Here is a 24,165-nt window from a genome sequence, read left to right on the forward strand (position 1 = left end):
TCACTGAAACCCGTAAAGTGTTCAGTAAGGACATTGCATTCTTTATAGTCACATTTTCTCCCATTAAGAATCATTTTTTGCTCATAGCAGCGTTAGGGCCCTATAATGAAATACCACGTTGAAAAAGGAAAGAATATGGAAATGTGAACCACCACAAGAAATCCAAATAAATGAGCTGGATTATGCCAAACTATTGTTTGGCTCAGGCCTTTCTCAGCATGGAAGTGTTCATCTGTTCATATGATGGTTGCAGGTCTAATGATGGTGTTATATTTCACTGCATAAGATCATTCTAGAGTTCTTAGGTCAAATTTGCAAGGAAGATAATAAAATATTATCCAATTCATTTTATGGCTCACTAGCCTCCAATGTTCATTTCTATAAATATACACACAGTAACAGTGGGGAAAAAAACACATTTGCTAGGATATTTCTCATCTGACATTGAACACCAGTTAGCTTGTGTAAGTGCTCCTCTTCAGCAGTCCTCTCTTAAGAGACTGCACTGCCCTCTCTGAACGCTATTGGAGACATATAGGGGCCAGCATTTCCTAACTTCCATGGAAATGCACAATTGTTTTCAGTTTGCGAGCATGGAAAAATCTGCAAGTTAGGGCAGTTATTTTCCCTATTGATTCCTACCCGTTTTCCCCACGTAGAAGACTTCCTGAAAAGTTTCTAACCTCGAGACCCTTAAGAACGTAAATTGATGCAGCCTGGCCTTTGCGAGTCCGGCAGCCTCTAGCAAAAGCACCTAGAGGCACGAACACATCCCGTATGTCTGAAAGAGGCAAGGCTCTTGACGCTTAATGGCAGCCATTTAATCGCTGACACTCAACCATTTCACTGCTGCTCATCTTAAAAGACGCCTTCAGCTCCTATACTAATCCTGGGCTTCTCAAACCTAAAGTCCATCTTTATAAGACTCCTCCCAAAAGTAGGTCTAAATAGAGCAAGTCAGAAAGACCTCGCAGCCTTCTGCCTGCTCCGAAGCGGAGCGGCACCGGCACCGTCTTTCGCTGACGTGATGTGCTCTGCCGGCAGAGCTGCCCTGCCCYGGTCACAACATCTGCCGACAAGCAACCTGGCGGCTCCTGCCTTTTAAAACCAGAACTTCTCTTCTTCGAGAAGAAATACGCATCACGCTCCGTATCTAGTGTTACTAATCTGGGGAACGCGAGACCAGACGGGAGCCTTTAATCAGAGGGCGCTGCATGGCAGCGCAGGCGTCCCCAGGCCACCGAGCCAACCAGCTGACGGCACTTCTAACCCCCGAGACGCATCTCCAGCATCTCGCAGGTAAGGCGCGGCCAGTGCTAAATGGCTCCCTGGGCGCCCTTCACAAGTTGCTTGTGTAACACCTTCCAGTGACGAAGGAGACAAACAACTTCATAACGACCTTCACGGTTCTGAAAGGCTCCGCTTCGTCTCTTTGCCTGACGAGCACACTGATGGAGGGTTTCTTGCACGATCTGACATGGGTCACGTCATTTTTCTCTGCCCAAGGTCCAAATGCGTAAGGTGGGGGCGACGCTTCCTTTCAGCCACAGCCTCTCTTGCTTGTCCCCCGTAAAGCCCTGGAAGCACTCACCAACGACTGGCCAAAGGGCTCCACGCAGGTAAGCAAGTGCAATCCTACTCGCTTCACCCACATATAGAACCAGGGAATACGGAAATAAAATTTGCCTAAAGCCAGACGATGTAGTAAGGACAGAAAAGAAACAGATTCCTCACAGCCACTTCAGGGCCCTTGTCCATGCCCTAGACACGCAAAAMTTCACATTTGAGAAACCCTCCTTTAAAGCTATGCACTTTGTCCAAACAAACAAACACAGAGAAGCCTCTGCTCCAGATGCCGACAGACCAAAATCTAGAATATCTTCAGGTCTGCAAAACRCACTACTTTCTCCTTTCTCTCCTCCAAGTCCTTGGGATGGGGGATGGCAGGGGAGTGACAAGGCACTTTACTGTTGAGTGATTCAAYCCCATTTTACTGGGATTAATTATGATTGCAGGTAAGATACAATGGTCTATCCCATCATTTCAGGAAAGACGTCCACAGATAATAACCTAGAAGCACTCTGGCTGTATCAAGAGCAGGGCTAAGAGAAATAATTGCTCTTGCTCTGCAGAATGAAAAGGACTCATTGGCAAAACTGAAGCAGTTAAAAAGAAATCTCGATTAAGAACAGATGCACACGACTAATAGGTACAGGCGCTCTGGTGCACGCTGAAAGCAGCAAAGCCAGTCRGAATTTGCACAAAACGTAGCACTGAAAGGTCCCGTACATTAGAGCGGCTGAATTACTGCAGGCACTAGGGTGAAAAAGAATTTGTTAACAAGCATCACAAAGTCCAAAAGGTCACAGAGACAGAGCCTCCTTCTAAAGAGCAAAAATACGGTCAACTTAGTTGAGCCTTTCCAGATCTGTGGCATCTTTAAAGCTTCCTGCCCAAGGCTTTATCCTGAGGATCCGCACTCACAGCAGATGACCTCTCTTTTACGACTAACGGGCTACCGCACCACAGAACAAAAATGATTATCTTAAAAGGAACTACAGAAGGAGGACTATATCCCAAATCTGCGGCTTGCAAATGCCTGTAATCTAAGTTTTCATGGAAGGAAAGGAGTGCATCCTCTTTTACACCTCTACCTGTTACAAAGCTTTGCTGGAGCTTAGGAAGCCAAATGCAGCCGCGTGCTTCTAAATCTACCTGATCAGCTGTAAGAGCACATTGGGTGCTGCACCTGCCCGACTTGAAATGAAATGCTGCATCCCTGTACCAGAGGGTGCCCAATGGAAACAAATACGTGGAACACAAATTCACGCTCGTCTCCACCACGACGCGTTCTGCCCAGCTCCTCCCAGTATCTTCCACTGGGAACACGGCCAACCTCCCAGAGCCTGCACCTCCCCTTGGCTGTAACACCTCACCCTCCCTCAACCTCCRCATCTCCGCGTGCCCTCCCCACGCCGCCCGGCCTTTCGCAACATCCCGCTCCTTCATCGGGAAGAGAAGCTGCATGCGGTTGCCAGCGAGCCCCCAGCAGCACGCGGCGCCGGAGGCATCCGCAGCCTGATCTGCCGACCGGCCGCTCCCGACAGACCGGGTGGGCAGCTGTGAGCGTCGCATGCACCGCTCTCGCCGGGAGCCTTCGCCGGCACTCGCCCGCGTGCCCGTCACCTGCGCGGGGGCCCTGCGCGAGGCTGGAAACCGGAGTGTGCCACTGAAAAAACGCGGGGAGGCAGCAAGCACCCCGCGGGGGCAGGCGACACGGGAGTTCAAGCACTTGGCTTTAACTTTTCCAGCCCTAAGCGGCGCGGGGCTGGGYGAGGACGGTGCGGCGCTGCCGCGGCGGAGGCCGGCAGCCTGCTCCTGGCTCGAGCAGCGGAGGGGAGCGGGGCTGCCGCAGCTTCGGCCTCCTTCCTGTCCTGCGACCGCTGACCGTGACTCGGAGGCRATCTCTTCTCTTGGGTATCACTTTGTAAGAGGGGTGAAATTCGAGATGGCTACCGTTTGGTTATCCTGTAGCGATRGTCTGCAGTTTGGCAAATAATTACAAGAAATTAGCACGGGCAGATTYAGAGCCTGAACTTTGTGAAAATACCTGGCCATTTAGAACAATGCCAGAGAAATAAAAATAAATAGCAAGAGCTAGGAGAAGTAATGTCGCTACTTTCTATTTCCAAAAAAACCCACAAAAAAATTTCCCCCAGTCCTATTCGCTGCATTTTAAACTAGCACCATCCTGTCCTATTGATCAAAACAAATGAGTGTGAGGCAAAAGTAAACATTTTGAACTAACGATCGGAAATGTTAAATATCAGTAGTTACATTCCACATTAATTATTCATGTAACTGAAAACGTACAATAATTTGAGATGCAGAGAAAACCTCTGGCCATAGTGGAACGATCCTGTTTGTTTGGTATTTCATCACCTTACAGACTCGATAAATTTAAAAATTGGAAGAAATCAAGGGCTTATTAGACCAGCTCGGACTCTCTCTCCTCGCTACGGACACATCTCTTTGGTCTGACAGTTGTCACAGCATGCTGTCCACTTCCGTGCGAGAGAAAACAAACCAGCCTATTTCTCCAGCGACGGAGAAAAGGAAGGAGAGGGGGATCCAAGCCTGCACTTTAGAGCAAGGACGGAATAGGATTTTGAAAGGAGGCTTGAACTCAAAACAAGAGCAGATGACCACCTAATGTCCTCCAGCATGAGGTCAGATCACCTGAATCGCCACGTAAATTGTGAAATGCTTCCTTCGCGTCCTTTCAGAGGCTGCCTGTTTTTCCAGCGCAAAGCAGCACAGTTTAAGCAGTCTGTACCCCATGCATCACACATCTTGTTTTCTTTCTGATATCTGATGCAACTGAATTGCTARGCAATCTTCAACAGCAGCAGTGACCTTTCATGTGCTTTTATGGATGGGCAAATTTAATTTCTAAAAATAGATTCCATTTCTGGAATATGCATTTACYTCAACACATGCTGTATCTTCAGTCATTCTAAATTATTTTGTAGAATTATGTAAAGCTTTAGCTGTAAAAATAAACTGAGGTCCTTTTCCCTCACAAAATGATGATGATGATGCTACGAAATGGCGTAAATAAAATATGCACTATGATCAGCTGAGGAGGAACATAGCATGTATAACCTATTACCACCAAGCACATAACACTCCCTTCAATGCTTTCCCCAAACAGATATTCTGTAAATAGTCACCTCTCGACTTTGACTTGAAAGGGCATCATTGACTTAAATAAAATGCACATAAATATTTTAGCTGCTACAGTGAAAAGGGATTATTTATTGTAACACAATAATAAAAAGAACATTTCTTCAGTTATTTTAGTCTGCACATCTGAGTGCAGACTGTGCCTAGCTGTTTTGCTGATCCTGCTATAAAACCAGTTCCTCCTGTGAACGCACGGCTATTTTGCAAGGCGTCAGGAAAGAGAGAGAACATTAAGCTGCCATGAAATGTTACAGAAAGGAAAAGGACAGGATTTGGGGACGCATGCTGAACTTGGAGCTATTTAAAAATCTCCCTCTTTTCGAACAGGAATTAAGCCTTATGGGGTCAAAAAAACGAGTGCCAATATGCCTCCCAGAGGCACCTCCTCTCGAGCCCGGGTGCGAGGGGGAGCAGGGCGCAGGCGGGGACCGTCCGAGCCAGCAGACGGGGAAGGGCAGCCAGCCGGGCCAAGGTGCCCGGCGGAGCGGAGGTAATTTGCCCCTGCAAAATGGCTTTCACAGATTAGCGCTTCCGCAAGCTTGCTATCAAAACAGCTTCCAAGCAGAAGGTAACCAAAGAAATACTACTTGCAGAGGCACCGCTCCGCGGCATACTGCGCGCGGGCAGAGGCCAAGGGCTCGATCTATCCATCAATATGACATTGCAGGTTCATTCCTGGGCTTAAAAGCAAACAGAATAAAAGTACCCGGGACTTTTTCAGTTCCGTGTTATTCTAGTACTTAACCAACCGTTTTTCAGCCTAAAACCCAACTATGTGCTACCAAATCACTTTCTATATGCTCTTTACGAGAAGCTTTTAGTGCTTAGAAAGTGCACTTTTTAATAAACTGTAAAGGGCATCTAGCTAGAATAAAAGCAATAGGCTCTGATAACTGAATATAGTAAATCCACGAATTAAAATACTTCAGCCTTGCAATGAATCACTGAAATGCTGGAAAGGGGACTGTGGGGSCAACGGACAAGCTAGCAGGATTTAGCAGCACTGAGTATGATTTCTTACTGCTTTGCAAGACTTTGGAATTTAAGTGTGGTCTCCTCCAATGACCCAGGTGCTGCTGGGAACATTAAAAATGTGACTCACAGCTCCATTAATGTGAACATTGGGAAACCTCCACCCGCACCACACAGCGCCCAGGRAAGCCGACCTAATTTAAAAAGGGTTCTAAAAGCAATAATACGATTAAAACAATGGAAAAAACCATGGGGGTAAGGTGAGGTAGTAAGATGCCATTCTGCAATTTGTATTTGTGTTGGAAATTGCTGATTAAACATTCATGTGCACAAAGGCTGGCTATTTAAAGCGAAGACTGCTTTGGGTTAGTTTTAGGTGACCTTGTAAATACTTATTTAAATAAACTGTTTTACATACTATGCATTTCTTCCCAATCACTGAAGAAATTATGCAACTCCTGTGTATGTAAAGTCAGATCAATCTCTTGCTTATTAAATTTTAATAGCTTTCAAGAGTCCAACAAAATTTCATGTACTCTATAAAAGTCTGCCAGTTATTAATAAGCATAAAATAAGCCCAAACCTAATAAACTACCTGCCATACAATTTAAAGTGAATTAAAAAAATTACAGAAAAAACATTCTTCAAGATGTTTTAGCATGGCAAGTTCCTAACTAACACAAAATTTTCACCGTAAAAGATAAAGCTACTCTGAAAGGTGTAATAGTTTAATTTTGTTTTATTCAGCGTGCATAAGAGAAACAAAAAATAATGTTTTTTGGGTTTGGAGTTTTGTTTTGTTTGTTTGTTTGGGGTTTTATGTTTGTTTGTTTTTTGTAGCTTACATGTCTCCTGTAGCCCTGGAATATCACAAATACAGCAGCGCTACTTTTGCTCACAAAGCCAAAAAAAATGAGATGTGAAGAAAAACAGATATTCTGATCAACTTTCTTGCTGCTCAGCTTTCCACTGCAAGTGGAAACTGCAGAGTCTGAGCATTACATTTCCACCTGCAGCAGCTGATAAGATGGTAGACCTTGCTTCTTTACTTTATATATTCTTATAATTTTTTCTGTATATTGAACTGTATAAAATCCTGCTGTGAGCATCTTGATATATGGCACACACACACACACACATATATATATATGGGATGGACCTGTTCAGATGTTTGGAAATACTGTTCTTTATATAACCCATATAATTAGTCTATCTTCATAACACTCAGCTCAACACTACTGTTTTTGACTAATCAATCAATCCAACCCGGAAAAATTTGCTTGAAACAATCCCTAGAGATGCACAAGAATTCAACAAATATTTTTGCCTTAGGAAACAACACTTTGTCCAAACCACAATCTTTAGTGAGAAAGGGTAAGTGCAACTAAATTATTGGCCATACAGTATCTTTTACAAGCTAAACAACTATTGACATAATTGTACAGATATTTTCAGAAGTAAAAATTCTATTTATACTCTGTAACTTTTTGGGCTTTCAAGTAGAAATTAAAAACAGAAAAAAATTAAGAAAATAGCACAAATCAAAAGCCAGCATTCTAAAATGATCAAAGCTATTTCAGTTAATCTGAATCAAATTTGCTATTTGTTCTCCTTCAATTTTTTCATTCACTGTCATTCTTTAAGCCTGATTATTTGTCAGAATTTGGGATGGGGAAATTTTCTGTAAGCTGTTTCAAAAAAGCTTCATCAGCCATGCAGCAAAAAAACGTGACAGTGTAGAAATTTGCTTTTCTTGTGAGACCACTAAAGAAGGTCATTGACTAACTAATGGTCTATTACGACAATGAAACGAGAGACTTCAGTGGGATCACTAATCCCTCTAGCTTTTAAAAGAATAAATCAAACTAAGGATGGGAAAATTGAAAAAATATATTGCTTTTTGAAAATGGTACATTTTAACTTGAGAGAAACATGCTTTCAATACCTGACAATGACATGAGTGTCACTGAAAAAGAACTTATGTCAAGTTATTTCTCATTAAAGCCACCAAAAGAAAATGTGTAATTGTTACTTATGAATAAACAATCATGTATTTCACCTCTGTTTATACAACAGTATCACTATGGCTGTTTTATTCTACATTTAAATCCCACTGCAACACTTCAAAGAACTGCCTGTTACTTTTTGCCCCCTAACAAATACCAGCAATTAGAAAGAAATTTTATCTTGTGCTCGTCCTTCCGTTGTTCTAAGGATGAGCCGTTAGCTGTGCCCCACGCTACGGGAGATTAAAAGAGTGATGAAATTGCCAGAAATCGTTTCAGCTATTTTCTCCTCTTTGTGAATTTAGCAAAAGGCTCTTTGTATCGTCTTACCTTTATGGTTTTGGTCTGGAGTCTGAGTCCATTTAAAGTGTTAATGGCTTTCTCTGCATCCTTTGGATCAATATAGTTAACAAATCCATACCCTAAACTCTGCCCTGTTGAAACACAAGAAACAAAAAAAAGGACTTAGTATCTTTTTAGCACATGAACAGTTTCCAAAAGTGGGATCAAAATTCTCTTCCATTGTTCATTTTCATCTGCTTTCACCTATACTCTCTCTGCCATTCTTCACCATTTCATTATCTCCTAAATCAGCAGAAGCCAGCACACACATTTTAAATAGTTGCCCTGAAGTTTCTACTTTAAAAATGAAAAGCAAACCCCTCCGCTCCCCCCTCAGCCCGCTCTCCTCCAAGAATTTACAGAAAAGTGCGTGACCCAAGGGTTGACATCCACAGAATCACACAGAGTTTGGTGCCGAGTCCATAATAAATGTAACTGGTTGACTGGCCAGAGCAAGAACGAGGCTACCACTTAAAAAGGGTAACAAGAACACACGTAATTTTGCTACTGTTTATAAATAACATTACAGGTTTTTTAAAAAAAATGTGAAAATTAGGAAACAGCGTTATAACATTAGCCTTAAAGCGGCTGAGAAATTCACAGAGCCCATTCCCGATCCGATCACTGTAGTGTTTAGCGTGCAGCAAATAGGAAGGGAAAGGACGGCTCAGATTGCACCAGGATCAGAAATTGCGTTAAAGCTTTCCTCAGTGTATTGGCGATGACGGCAAAACAGAAGCAGCACAACGACTGCTGCTGTGCGCGGGGTGGCGGGAGCCCACTTTAGCAGCCCAAATCATTTCAACAGCTCCTGTTTTACCAGCAAGATCTGTGTTTCTGTTTGCAGCAGAAAGAAGAGCTGGTTAGTAACTCGGGCAAGCAACACGGAGCTGGCGAGGCCGCGCTATTCGCACTGGAGATATGCGTTTGCACAGGGCAGCGACAAAGCTGCATGCTTGCAAGGGACCATGGAAAACTGTATCAAAAAGATGCCTTTCCCCAATTCCCAAGTATCAATTTTGCAAGATCCACATGAAAGACAACAGCTTCCAAATTCCCTCATCTTACGCATCCTATTGAGGATATTCTGGACATTTGGAAAAGATAGTAATTCTTATGTTTTTTCTTCAGGCGCATATACTTAAGAGCATATAAACGCAGATAATCAGATTTCAAAACCAAGCAGAGCCCAAGGAGGCAGGCAATGGTTCCTGTGTGTCAGCTAGCCCGTTTCTCATATACTTCTAGAGCGTGTCTGGAGAATACCCGGGCAAAATGCGACCTGCCTCTGGGCTCTGCTGTACGCAGGGATCTAAGTGATTCAGCTCACGGGCAATGGAGAAAGACAACACGTGAGACACCCTCCCAAGGAGGGCAGTAACGCTCGGGGAAGTGGCTTGCCAGAAGATTTCTGTCTATCTGCTGTAGTGCAGAGCAGCCACCCAGCTCCTTCTCGCACGGAGAAAGCGGAGGTTGCGAAAGCAGCCGCCTAYGAAGTGCCTGGCTGCACCTTGGAGGCACGGACCCCACCACCGAAGGCCAGAGCTTTGGTACTTTCTCTCCTGGACTACGAGAAAGCCTCTGCTTTTCTCAAAATTAGACACCACCAGGAGCACAGTGTATGCTGAAACACAAATACTGTGGGTGCTTCTGTCTTGCAAAACAAGATCAAAACACTAAAAGCTGCTAACTGTGTTATGGAATACCTTAAAAATCCATGGAAACACTGTAGTTCATTCCTAAAATGCCCACATGCAGGATGATGGATAAGAAATGGCTGTTTTAAACCACAATACATACAGGGAGCAATTCCCTCCAATCAATTTAACTTGAGGAAAAAAAACAAAAAAAGCATAAAAACCCATTCCTCCTGGAGAGCTTGATCACAATAAAAATATTCTTACCCAAGTTACATGCCACGGCCAGGAAAAGATTAAAGTCCGACTGAGTAAGAAGTCAGCAGCAGAAATACTGTAAGGATACTTCTCATACTATGCCTTCCTCATGTTTTCGCTTACCTAAAACACTTCATATACCCTGATCGTGGTGCATCTGAACACATCAAATCCTTAATATATTTAATTCTCAACATTCTTAGGAAGACAAAAACCATTCTCTAGGGAACTAATCTTATTTTATGGAAGAGTAAGGGAGACGCGGACATCAGGGCTTGGATAACTTGAGTTTATGTGCCTACCTCTCCCATGAATTGCCCATTGGCCTTCAGAGATGTGTAGCTAATACGAGGAGCTAACTCAAGGCCCTGGGACTTGCATCAGTCTGTCTGAACATGAGCTCAAATGTCCTGATCACTGTTACCACTGAGGCACATGGCACGACCAGCTTCTAAACTATATAAAATGATTTTTAATAATCTCTCACAGGAACATTCCCACTTCTGTAAACACTACAAGAAAGAGACTATAGATAAAGAAAAACAAACAAAAAACCTTATAGATAACAGAAACTACAGGGAAGGAAAATAATGACAATACAATAAAAGAATGACACAAAAACTTCACAGATCATTCACTCCTTTCCTTGGAGTTCTCCAGTAACATTATTCAAGTTATTTAGATATCACCATCTCTGATCTTCATTACCAACTGGAAATACAATTATTTTCTCCAAGGTGGAGGATAAAGGGTACCAAAACAAACAGTCATTTGTATGCATGCCTGCAGAACTTGGCTTAAAGAAAACAATTACATTGTCATAAAGTTTTGCTTAGAAGAATAGATACATAGAGATATGATTTCCTCTCACTAGCATATATTCTTGAATATCATGAAATATACAGAACTTTTAACAGAATTTAAGGTTTGCTATTCATATGCTATTAGTTGTGATTTTGTATCAAGAAGAGTAACAGCTATATTGTCTGCATTATATTCTAACAGTATGTAATTCATCACTTCAAAAAGTTAGGACTGGTCTACTCAGCGTTCTGAACACTGAATTTCTATTAATTCAAAAGAGCTGTAACATTCATCATAAAAAAAACAAAACAAAACCCCCACGACCTTTGCAGCCCACTGAAATGGTGGTGCAGTTGTTTCAATTACCAAATTCTTATTTGCTATATTCTGCCATATGCTTCATTGTATATTAGTGATGCTGAAGGGAGAAATTTCTTCCAGTTAAGAGCATGCCATTTCAGAAATACAAAATAAACCAAAAAAGAAAGGTATTTTTAAGTGTTGACCTATGAACAGCATCTCCCCAAAATGCCATCATGAAATGAAGAAAGAACCCCCTCTCTCTAATATCTCAAAAAATTGAAAAGAAAATAAACCCAGAAAAAAAAAAACATTTTGTGAAAAGCTTTATGACTGCTGGTAGACATCATAAAGTTTTAGTGTACTAAACATTTACAGCTAAGAAACAAACAGAAAAAGATATATCCAGCTAAAAATACTACTTTCAAATTACCCTCAAGAGCAATACACCTTATGTCAGACAAAAAGCAGACTATGGATATGAAAGAACTAAAAATTGTTACTGAGAGAGAAAGAAAAGAAAATTTGTTCCAGAATGCGGTGAAGCAATATGAACTTTCATTTTTTTTTAATTATGTACTTTTATTGCATGTACTCAAGAGGAGTAACATTTCTTAGGACGCAATCTGGCAAAATGAAGCAAGCAGCTGGACCTCTCAGTAGGATGCCACACAGACACTGAAGTTCATTCCCATGCTACACTTCCCAGGAGCAGGACCGTAAATAGTAAATATTTTCAGTGACTTGGAATCCACTGCTTCATTGCACACTGTGATTCAGTAGGGCAAGCACAAGATATTTCTACATGATCCTAAAACAACACCTTTTTTTAAAATCACTATTACTGTGGCTCTTACAGAATTTTTTACTTGACCTGAGGAAAGTCAGTAGAAGACCTCCTGTGATCTGGTAAAGAGTAGGTCTAAAGTTAGCAATAATATGGGTGAAAATGATCATGACTTGACAGATTTAAAAACAGGCAAGCAAAACAAACTGTAAGCTAATGTATGAACTTTGTACTTTAGAGGCTCTATTTCACAGACCTGAAAACCACCAAGATTAAAATGAACTGAGAGAAGGACTGTACAATAATAAATATACCCCATTTAATAACATCCAACCATACACCCCAAAAGCTACAAACACGAAAAAGGCCATGCCAGTTAAAAACCTGTATGTGCCCTTAGCTCCTCTATAAGCCAGTCTGCTTAAGCCAATTCCACAGATAAATTACAAGAGATTAAAGGAGAAACAGATAGAAGCCAACATAAGCTAGAAGAGAAAAATCATAGGAAGTTAAATGAGAGAAATGAAAACCAGAGAAATCTCTGGCTAGTAAAGGTCAGGATAACAAAGAGTTTTTTTAGACTATGGAAAAGATACCTTAACATTCATGCTGATTCATTAGTGGGTGGTAATAACAGTAACAATGCAGAGAAAACAGATGTGTTATATATACCTAAAGCAGCTAGATGCAATACTAACCAGTAACTTAGGTAGATGTTAAACAGCAGCTCCTGAAATTGTACATGTTTAAGTTAGAAGATCTGGGTTACTTGCACAGAACAGCTTTCAAAATGACGGGCAAATGGCTCTCTTGCGATTTTTTGATATTTTTTAAAACACTGAACAAATTCCAGGAGCCTTGATGAAAGACAATTTTGTACTGAAATTTGAAAAGGGAGAACTGGATGACCCAAGTAAATACAGGTCCATCAGTCTAATGCCGAGCAAGGCAAAACTACAGAATATTCGATAACTGGACTCTAATAATAAAAAATTAGAGAAGGGTAATAAAATCAATGTCAATCAAATTAGGTCTAAGGAAAATAGATTCTGTCGAACTAAACTGACATCCTTCTTGATGAGATTACAAGTTTGACTTATAAAATTTAAGAGTATCGATGTAATAGCATTGATATACTTAGTCTTCTATAAAGCACTTGACTTGGTACTGCTTATTAATAGACCAAAACAAAATTAACATGGTACACATTAATGGATTAAAAATTGGCTGACAGATCTCAAACTGGAAATGTGAACGGGAAATCATGAGAAAGACATTTTCCTACCACTCTCTCTTAGGAAACAGCTCTTGGCCCTAAGAAGTTTAACCTTAAGCTGTTTAACATTTTTCATCAATGGGTGGAAAAAACAAACTCCTCAGTCATGAAGACCGCAGACAGCACAAAGATTGGGCGAGAGAAAAATCAGCAAAGGGGACAGAGCAAGGATGCAAAGCAATCTAAACTCCTCAGTAAACTGCTTCACAAATCCAAGATTATTTCCTTACAAGCCAAGAATCCTGGCATACTTTCCAAATGGGGATCCTACATGCAAAATGAGAAATAGAGGGTGGCAGATAATCAACCACATTTCGGCTTGCAGCGCTACTGAAAGGGTTAAAACGATCCTTCCTGGCATGAAAGCCATACACTTGAAAAGGGGCAGAAAAATCTTTGCTCCTGGTTTTGGCAGTGTGCTTAGCTACTGAAGCACCATACCCAGTTCTGGAATAGGTATTTCAGGAAAAATCCTGATGCCTTAAGATGGTGAAGAGAAGAGCCATGAGAACGACTAAGGGATCGAAAAACATGCCTTCAATCGAAAGGTGATGAGGATCAAACTGTTTTAGGTAAACAGAAAAGGTTAAAGGTACCTCCACAATACTACATTAATACTCAACAGAAGTACAATTTTTTTCCAGCAGAATAAATGCACATATCCATGTTTCATCTCTTGGCAGTTGAAACAAGAAACCAGACTGAAGTAAAGCAAATGATGCTTTTCTGGGGAATGTATTTGTTCCATTGTTGATACTGAAGGTAACAGATTATGTTAACAACCTACCAAGCACCGTGTCAGCTCTTTCACCACGAGAAATTCTGAAACAAAGCTCAGATTTTTTCTGAAAGCTATGCTCTAGTTCAAGGAAGAATTAATTCAGGAAAGTTTTCAGTTAACTGTGTTAATTCCACAACAATCTCTTCTATTTTGAACCTCTGTGAATAAGCTGTTCCTGCTGGTTGTTCTCCATACTGCTTCTAATGCAATCGTTCCCGCAAGGAAAATAAAAACAAACCCTACCTTCTCAGACAAGTCTAAAGACTTCCTATTGCTGGATACGCTTCTAAAAGTAACATGTAAAAAAGTCAGACTTTCTTTTGACTTGCTCACCTTTGAGCAGATGAATACTAAGGTAAAAAAAGATGTTTTTATATTTGTTCTTAAAATAAATTACACTGGCAGTCATGTTAAAAGACTATGATTGTCACTATAAACAGTTATTTATGAAAACAAGTACAGAATGGGACAGCAGCAATGCTAACTTCCTTAAATCACAGTTTTGTTGCCTCTTGCCCAAATGTAAAAACTAATTAAAGTTGCCTGTCTGACAACCATTACACGAATGCCACCGAGCACCGATGCTTTTCTTTGCGACACAATATCTGCCTTTCACAACTAGGCCAAGTCTGACAGCTCATCTCGTATTAGCCACGCAGAAGCCGCCAGATCGTAACAGCCTTCGGTCACACTGGTTTGGAACCAAAAGATAAAATAATGCTCACTGTGATTTCCCTGCGTCTCCCAGCTCAAACTTTTGCCCCTTCCAAACCTTAGCGAACATCCAGGGAGGAACCTACCAGACTGAACTTTTCTCTATCAAAACTGTGGAGCTCAACTTCCACTATCCACTTGAGACTTTGAAGCAGAACCACACACACGCGCACACACACTCTTGAGCTTTCCCCAAAACTAATTCTCAGGAATTGGGGATGTTCCTAATAAATACCATCTAAGGAAACCTGCCAAGAAAACAAGCAAGCAAAAAAGACATGCGCCCTAAGAAAGAGTTATCATTCTCTCCATCTTCTAAATAATGGTAGCATAAGAGACTTATATTTGGGTTAAGTCCTACTGCAGTTGGTAGTCCTGTTTCAGAACACAACCTTGTAAGCCTCCAAACCATTTCAAGAGTGTTTAAAAAACACACATTCCTGGAAGGACAAAGAATGACTGCAACTCATATGAAAAGCCGTATGGAGTACGGGCTTTCAGAGAACGTTATATAAACACCATTGAGAAGATGCATTCAAAACGTACAAAGAGGGTCAAGTGAATTGCCTACTTTTTTTTTTGGTTTCTATGACAGTTACCAACCAATAAAGCTGTCTACCTTAAAAAGGAAGTAAACCGTGGAGAGAAAATTCAGGCCACAGGAAAATGAGACCTAATCATAGATGGCTCAGTCCAGCTCAGACTCTGCTCCCTAGCAGATGCTTTTTGCAACATTAACATCATTCTCATTCATTTTCTACCCCTTTATCAAGGGGAAGAACCTGCTGTCATTGTAGCAATACACTCTGCAATCACAAGAGAAATAAAACAGGAGGGAAGTGGGTTCGGTACACAGTGCTCGTTCGACCAAAGGATTCAGCTAAGGCTGCCAGTGTCACAGCTCCCTATAATCCGAGCATGAAGGTAACTTCTGTGCTTAGGGCAGCTCTTTATCACAGCATCCATCTAGTCTACAGTTTATTTAAAATAAATTCAAACACTTTATATTCATACAGACTAGAATTTATTCAAGAAATGTTGTCCATGAGCAGTGAGTGAGGAAACATCTTTTTCCTATCACAATACACCTGTCACTTTTGCAAGAATCTGGGGGAAAAATATGCAGTCTTTCGCACAGCAAAAAAAGAGAGGGCTGAGGAGTAAAATGGTTTGTTTTTTGACTGAAATTAGGCAATTTTTGATTGGCTGACATCCCAATCCAAGCACTCCTCTAGTGTCCAAAATGCGCTTGGACATTGCAGTGCACCTACAGTTAAGGAGCAACACTTAATTCCTGGTTAAAAGCAGATACCAGCAAAATTCAAGTATTGGTAGGAGATCCTTCTTCTAAAGATCCTACTGGAGAGAAATGCTAGGTTTCAGATACAAACAAGGACACCTTTCAACAGAACCTCCCCCCCCCCCAAAAAAAAAACCAAAAAACCCCCAAACAAACAAAAAAACCCCAACCCTACTGGTAGATTATGCACTTAACAAGCCAGCAAAATGAAACCTAAATATCCCTGCGTGCACTCCACAGCTGAAGCCTAGATCGAGCTTGAGCATCTGTAAAAGTGCATATGCTGACATAAACCTGCCCAGACCGGACAAGAGCCCTCAGCAAATTCTTCTCCAGAAGATGCAGATACCCTGACCCCCAGATAGCAAAGGCGGGACCCTGCCCATAAGAAATCTTGCAGGGAGATGATTTCTATCACCGCCTTCATCCTGCAATGCCAGAGACACCCTGATAAAAGCTTGTCTGCACAGGCGATGGGCGTTTTTGGGGAGGCAGTGAGGAGTCGCCCGACGAACTCCCATGGGAGCTCTACGCACTATCTCAGGACCTAACGCCTTCCCAGCCAAGCCGAAGGGGCTGCTTTCCACCAGGCCTTCTCCAACAGATGCGCTGATACAAGACGAAAATCCCCGAAAGGAAACTCTTGCAAACAGAGTACTACATCCCACATATCCTCTCCCTCAGGGAGAGTTTTAAGAGAGGGAAGATGAACCAGACACACAGACAGCTACTCACTCAATTTTAATATCTGAATGGAAAGTGCCTAGGTACCATGACAACAAGCCTGGAGAAGAAAGGGGGAAGAAAGAGTTTTACCCAAAACGTGAAGCAAATTCCTATAAACATACCTAACGCAATCAAATCTTTAGTACTAGTGAGATAACTGTGATCTCCAAATCTCTTAGTCCTTATTTGGAAGAGAATCCCCAGGCCCTGAATATGGTGATCTCAGAAACAAAATGAAAAAAAACACTTAAAAATAAATCTCTGACCCCAAACTCCACACAACAAAAAAAGCAAGGTCATTCAAGAATTACTTTTCCAAGTTAGAAAGCCTGTTTTCAACAGGCTATGCCAGAGAAGATTAAACCAGCATCAGTTTTCTTCTTCTCTGTATTTTTGACAAACCCCTTAATGCAAGATAGTGTAATTTAATGGCTTGATTTTCAGAGATGCTGAAACACTAGCAGTTCTCAGGGAAATTAAATACCAATTGACATTAGCTGCTATCCCTCAAAATTAGACATAGTAATGCTTTTTACTCTGAAGTAGCCCCACACATCAATCTAGAAAACAAATCAACAAAACGGAGCACATTTCGACAGAGCCCACCACTGTCCAAGCACTGCAGAACCTCCAAAAATCCCACTCCCACAGATTCTCCTTCCTCTTGAAATACATTCWGTCCAAGGAGTTTCATTACTTGGAAAAAAAAAGAAAAAGAAAAAAAGATATTTAAACAATGATTATAATACCCTGAGCTTAAAACATCTGACAGACATTTCAAGAGGTGTTTCCAAAACACACAGTTACTCCATTTTAAACTTGACCATGACAGTGGCATTAAACATGCCTACTCTTGCAAATAGTGCATTAGAGACTTCTGAAGGCTTCCAGCATTTGAAATGTTCTGTTTCTCATCCGAAATAAGACTTTGGTCTTACCTGCATACTGTACAGACTTTTAACAAAGTCAACTGTGTAATTACTGTACTTTACCACTCGGACTAATCTGCATGCAAAGCTTAGGCGTCAGTTTGAGACAGATGTTGCTGACTTGGCTCGAGTCTTCTGTGGTTCCCATTACCGAAGCACAGAAGCATTTTATCTCTTGAACGCACCTTTCCTCACAAACACCACTTTGAGGAAGGCACTTTTATTCCTATTTTGAAGAAGAGAAACTGAAATGCATTGAGATTTCCAGGGTGAACTTGGACAGAGTAACACAACTATCAGAACAGGAAACTAAAGCTGCATCTCCCCCACCTTAAGCCAGTAACCTTATTATTGGACCACAGCGCTTGTGAGAGTTGTGCTGGACTGAAGATATCTTGTAAACAACACACCCATTTCATGCTGCAGAACGTGTTATTCTTGTTTTTCTTTTTTGTTATTCTTGCTTCCTTTTTGAGTTTCTTTAAATGTAAAATTGGATTTTAAGCATGGGTGCATTCATACTACTGCAAGCAACTGATTAAGTATGTTTTTAGAAGCTATTGCTCCTGACAAATATAAGACAACTAGAGTTCAGTTTCTGAGCAAATATTTGGATTCCCCCCCCCCAGTTGACATCTCCTGCTTCACTTCTTTTCATCCTCTCCTCCCCCTCCCTTTAAGAGGCATGCAGCCTCTGAATTAGCAGCTGTTCTGAGAAGAACAAGGCTGCACTCCTCCCCTCTTTGTCCCAGAACAGAACAGGAACTGTACTATAAAAATCCAGTGTTCTGCAGACAGGCATGAATGGCAAAGCAATAGCCATGACTTATCCTCTATCCAGACCAGCAAAACCAAAGGAGAAGAGGAGAAAAATTAAACAAAGGAATAGAGATTAGAAAGATGAAGGCTAAGAAATAGTGAAACCAAATCCATCCAGGAAAAATGACATGCATAGTAACACAAAAAAAATGGGAAGCAGCAGTGTAAGAATAAGAAGAAGAAGAAGAAGAAAAAATCTACAACAGGAATTAAAGAAGTCAATGCATTAGATAGAAGAGTGCAATGTGCTGTAGGAAGCCTTTCACATCTAAAACAGGCCGTGTTACATCTAAAATAGGCTGCGTCACATCATGGAGAGAGGACATAACACTGCTGGACGAGCAGTACACAAAAAAATAAAGGTCATACGCTACTATAGTAATAAATATATCATAAATATGAGAAGGAAAGCGACGAACTGGAGGCAAATTTTGAGTAGCAGATATAATCAAAAATGACTTGAGGCTTGAGAATGACTTATGAGGCAAGATTAGAAGTGCCCAATATTAAAATATGCCATCCCTTGGTTAAACAGTGGCTAGAAGGAGATGCAAAAGCCTATAGATATTTCAAATGTGTGAACACTATGACTGGAGAGGAAATATTGAAGCAGGCTACTTAAGTGTTACACATAAAAGAGAAAATAAAATTAAGAAAGGATAAAGAAATCATATAGTCTGAAACCCAGGAGAAAAAGCACCTGACAGTGAGAACCAGTAGGTTATGGAAAAGGTACATGCTTCATTACAGCAGACTTGTCTTCCCCTCCTGCATCACATTCCCAAAGCTGGTATTCTCAAATAATTTTAAATCACCAAAGTGAAAAGCAACTCAAAAATATAATATTGCACAATAGAGCAGAAACTAAAAAGCAGCCAGGAAAAAGCAAGCTTGATTCTCATTTTGCACTGGCCAGGCCTTAATGAAGTGGACAGTAAGTTCAGAATATAGAGCTCAAATACTGTACTGTGCACAGAATTGGGTCAAATGTACCACATTTTTGCACTAAAAAGTGACTTCAGGCATCCAGAGGCAAAGTTTCTAAAGAGCCCACTACTCTAAAAGACTAATGCAGTGTATGCAGGGATGACGGGCAGAGGAAAGGCAGAAGGAGAGAACAGTAACAGAGCCCATGCACTGACCTAAGTACCAGCTTTCATGATGGATCCGAGAACCGTACTAGCAGAGTGCAAAAGAAATCCTGCCTTAACAAAAAGTAACTCGGTTTATAGGAGAGGTATTTTTGTTAGAAGGCCAAGAACATGCTCTCTCATTCAGAGGAACCATGTAAGCAGAGGGATCAGTAAAGGAAAGGCACAGCTGAAACATGAAAGCCTGATGAATCCTCAAACCTTGAAGCATCTTATGTGAAAACAGTGGCAGTAACACTTTCAGTCTGAAGGAAATGGCAAAGGCACATAAAGCTGGCAGAAAACAAGAATATGTTTTGCAAAACAAAAATACTACGTAGGACATAACAATATGCTGCAGGAGGAATATCTGAAGCCTGGCTGACTGCAAATTTAAAAAGTCTTGGTAATTTGTCATTAAATGATCTAATTCAGGAACATTTAGGGTCTTGTACCTAAACAGACTTTGTCAAACAACAGAAAACAAAAAGCCACCACAACACTAAGAAATGTCACAGTAATTCTGAACAATGACTCAGAATACCTATTCTGTCTCACAAACAGCCTACTAATTAAACTCTCTTTGAGCTCTACTAACCAGTTTTTCCAATGCACAGAGGAAAGTCATTTATTATAGACCGGAATACAAAATTTAATATTAACAACACAACCTGTGTCTGCAGCATTTTTAATCTGATCAGTGAAAACATAAATAAAAGCTGCAACCTGACATCTAAGAAGGTTAATCTGTAATAGTTAGATTTATGTGTATTACTTTACACAGCATTTGGAAAGATACTGAAAAAAAGCAATGCCACTTTATCGTGTTCCAAAAAGCACCACCTATAAAATTTTGCTATCCATACAGACTGTCACAAATCTATATAAAAAGTTTGCTTCAACTTTAAAGCACAAATATGTTTTCAACATTCAAGAATTCTAAAAGAAGAACAGGAATTTTGAAGATCCTTCAAATGTTTGTAATATTCGTGGTAGGTAAGGAAAGTAAGGAAAAGAAAAACTGCTTAAAGCAGAAAATGTTATGTCCTTGCTGGGTGCATGTACTAACTAGTTCTATCACTTAAATTTACTGGTAATTTCATTGAAAAGGCAAGTAGTTCTCAGTAATTTCTTTTTTGTCTGAAATACAGGTTTAGACATGATATTCTCTGAAGAATATTAGAATGAATATTCTCGACTGAATTTTCCTCCAGACTGAAAAACAAATTTGTTCCTTTTAAATGTGGTACATTCCATCTGTATCAGCAATACCTTTTCCTATGACGATATCCACACACGTCACCAGATGTACCATGTCTCAATGTTATGACTATGAGCCATTCTTGGTGGCTGACCACCACAGAAACAGTGAAGATTCTACGATACTTGATTTTGGTTAAAATACATTCCTTTTCACTAATATTAAACATGTAGGTGGGAAGCAAAGGGGAGAGAAATACATACATTTTTTTCCTTCTTTTGTTTCTGGTTTGTCAAAGCACCTAAACATACCTAACTCTGAGCAAGTAAGTATCACAATCCTACCAACAGGAAAACAAACAAACAAAAAAACCCAAGGTAACAAAGCAGTTATGTCAACGTACTAGAAAGTATCACAGCAAAGAATGTATCAGTGAAGCATTATACAATGAAGCTCTCAAGTTGCTCAGGTTTGGGATTGTTTTCTTTCTTTTTGATTAAAAAGAAAGAGGCTTCCAGAGCAGGGAAAAAAAGTTAAAGAACAAGTAGAGAAATGGGAGAAAGAGATGCATTGGTAAACAGAAATGACACAGATACAGTATGTAGGAGAACAGAGGAGTCTAAAAAAGGAATTGCTGGGGAATACTTCTTCCTTGTTACATGTCCTACCTTATCATGCCCTACCTACCATCCTCACAACAGGGCAAGTCAAAACACCCCCTACGTCTAACCGACAGCATCCTAAGGAAGAGGAAGGCGGCCTCATTTCGAGGGTCCTAGAATCCTGCAGCATTAGGAAGCCTGTTGGTATTTAATTTATCATGCTTTAAAATACATGTGAGGATAGACTTTTTCTCTACAGGGCAGTGGACACATCAGACCTTCCATCCCGGAAAGAGCAGCCCCTCTAGTACAGCAACAATTAATCATACTGGGGATGCTGCCATTTGTTTGCTTGTAGGTGAGCATGATGTAGCTTTTTGTCCATCTGTTTTTGCAACAGCCCTTAAAAATCAGATAATTGAAAAAAATTCTTGGCTCTTGTGAATAGAAATAATGAAAAGAATTCATTTTTTTCCTCTAGCTGATATTCTACTGACTAAACAGTTGCTGTGAGAGCCTAAGAACAGCAGTACTGGGTCAGACCAGAGGTCTGCCTAGTTCAATATCCTGTCTTCAGCAGTGCCTGCAAGGCAGTAACTTGTGCTGAAATTCCTAGTGGAGACAACTGAGAAACCTAGGAATACTTGTGAAATCAGGGATGTATCTTGCTCAAGGAGAATGGCAGTTATGTTCAACAGACCAAACCAGTGAGTGGGCTACAGCAGAGCTGGTGAGCACAGTCAGAGAGACAGACCCAATGACATGATGCTTGATTTCTCTTTCTGTGCTTCTTTTAGACTCAAATCTCACAGGAAAGAAAAGGACCCCAAGATTTTGGCATCTATGATCACAGAAATGGGAAACACTGAACCTGGGCAAAACCTGAAACAAAGTTCAATGGAGTCTAAAAGCCTGTGTTTTCTAGCCAAGGATTAGGCATAGATGCAGAAAGTGCTGAACTACACTCAGGCTGTAACATAAATGGTTAAAAAGTCGGGTACTGAAATACTCTACCAATGCCCATTCCAGGAAAGAATTAGAGGACCTGGCTTAGGATGTTACTGCAACCCAAAGGCGTATGCTTGTCTGTTGGCAATGGCCRAACCTCCCAACAGCCTATGGATTACTGAGAAAGTTATTAGTTCTGACTATAGGATTGCCAGTGAACTGCATACAAGTGGATATAAAGGTTGGTGGACACCCAATTCAGCTAGCAAAAACCAACTGTCCTTCAAGAGGAAGAAAAGAATAGATGGTGATGGTTGTAAAGGATGTGTAGGTGTATAAAGTGGCGGTAAATCCCCCACTCTACATATTCTTGCATACAATGACGTAACGTGACTAGATATTAACCCCTCTTAATCATGAGTCAAATGACATCCTAAGTTACAAAGCACTGGGCTTGAACCTTTCAAGTCTTCTGGAAGCAAAGGAGAAGGAGAAAGATTTAAGGCCTCCATGTAGTAGATAACCCAAAAGAAACTCTGCCCTCTCTAGAGGGTCTCTCACTTGAGAAGAGGATGGAAAATAGGTTGGCTTATCATGTGAATGGATCCTTGCTCAATTCAGACAGTTAGAATAACCCCAAAGATCTTCCCCAAAAATCTGGGGAATGAGGTCTAAGCAAATCAAGTCTGAAGAAGCATTTTTTTTTTCCATTAGTGTAAGGGCTGCCTATAAACTGGGCTAGGAGAAAATATGGAGAGGAAAAAGATGGAGTGCATACTCCCAAGGGGAACAGATTCCATTACTGACCTGAAAGTGTCAGGTTGACTGTTCTCAGAGGTCAAGGTGAAAGACATCTTGCAGGGTGGTTCTGGCTGTGGGGAAAAGCGCCTGTACTCTATGAAGTTGAGTGAAGATGGATCAGCCGTGGAACAAAAGTGGCAAGACCTTCCTAGCTCACCAAGTATGAGATACAGCTATTGCAGACAGATCAAATAACCCTGTTCAGGAACTAATTAAAATCCATCTTAAAGCTAACACAGTGTTGGTAGAAAGCATACTCTTGTGAGAAGGGAGAGCAGGAGCTGGGCCATTTTCAAACCATTAAGACTAGTTTTGCACAGGTTACTTTTGTTCTTGGACAAGTTGTCTACAAAGAGTGCTGGAGAGACGGCAGGGATGACAGCTGCAGCATGGCTGTGCTGCTTGTTGGTACAGCTGAAGGGTAGAAGGTCTCAAGTCAAACAAGAAGTTCTCTTGCGCTTAGCAAGAAACAGATGAATGCTGGGGAAGGCATCTTTGGAGCCCTGAAAGGTGAGATCTCTCTTGGTGTGCTGTCTACTGCTGCCCCAAAGGCCCTGCCTCAGCTGGAAGCTAGAGCGTCACTGCTGCCAAATCTCCCAATGCTTTTCTGGAACTCTCTCTTGTTCCTTTCCTCCCCTTTGTCCTTGTCCTCCTTGGGCTAAAAGGAAAGAAAAGAAAAAGGGTTAGGGACAGAAGAAGCTGGGCACGAGTGCTGAAGCACAAAGCCTGTGCTTTTAGAGAGAAAGGGACAATGGGAAGAGAGGAAAAAAAAAGAAAAGGCGCACAACACAGAGGAGGTAAGGATGGACTGCCATCAAATACAGGACTCTACCAACAGAGCCGTTTTGCCTAGTTGTTTCCTGGTAGACGGCATATCTTCAGGCAGACAATATGAAGCGTGGAAAGAAAGTCACAGACTATAAGGTCAGCATACACACTGAAAAAGCATCAAAAATAGCCTTATGCCCGGAAGGCACAATTTCAGAGGTGTAGGTGTGCTTGTGCTGTTGAGGAAAACTATACTGCTAATCCTTCCTCATTACAGTTGATGGGAAGGTGATGTTGTTTACTCAAAACAGGCGGTTA

General features: G+C 41.1%; 1 protein-coding gene across 5 annotated transcripts in view; it reads right to left on the minus strand.

Moving 5' to 3' along the window:
- ELAVL4 (ELAV like RNA binding protein 4) overlaps positions 1-24,165 on the minus strand; it is a 68,212-nt gene that overhangs the window by 13,160 nt on the left and 30,887 nt on the right. For all 5 annotated transcript variants that reach the window (XM_026086825.1, XM_026086826.1, XM_026086829.1 and 2 more), the window contains one exon: positions 8,055-8,158. In XM_026086825.1, the coding sequence (XP_025942610.1) occupies positions 8,055-8,158 (104 nt within the window). The remainder of the gene's footprint in view (positions 1-8,054; positions 8,159-24,165) is intronic.

Source organism: Apteryx rowi, unplaced genomic scaffold (assembly GCF_003343035.1).
Source record: "Apteryx rowi isolate R43461 unplaced genomic scaffold, aptRow1 scaffold_7, whole genome shotgun sequence".
Classification (NCBI taxonomy): domain Eukaryota; kingdom Metazoa; phylum Chordata; class Aves; order Apterygiformes; family Apterygidae; genus Apteryx; species Apteryx rowi.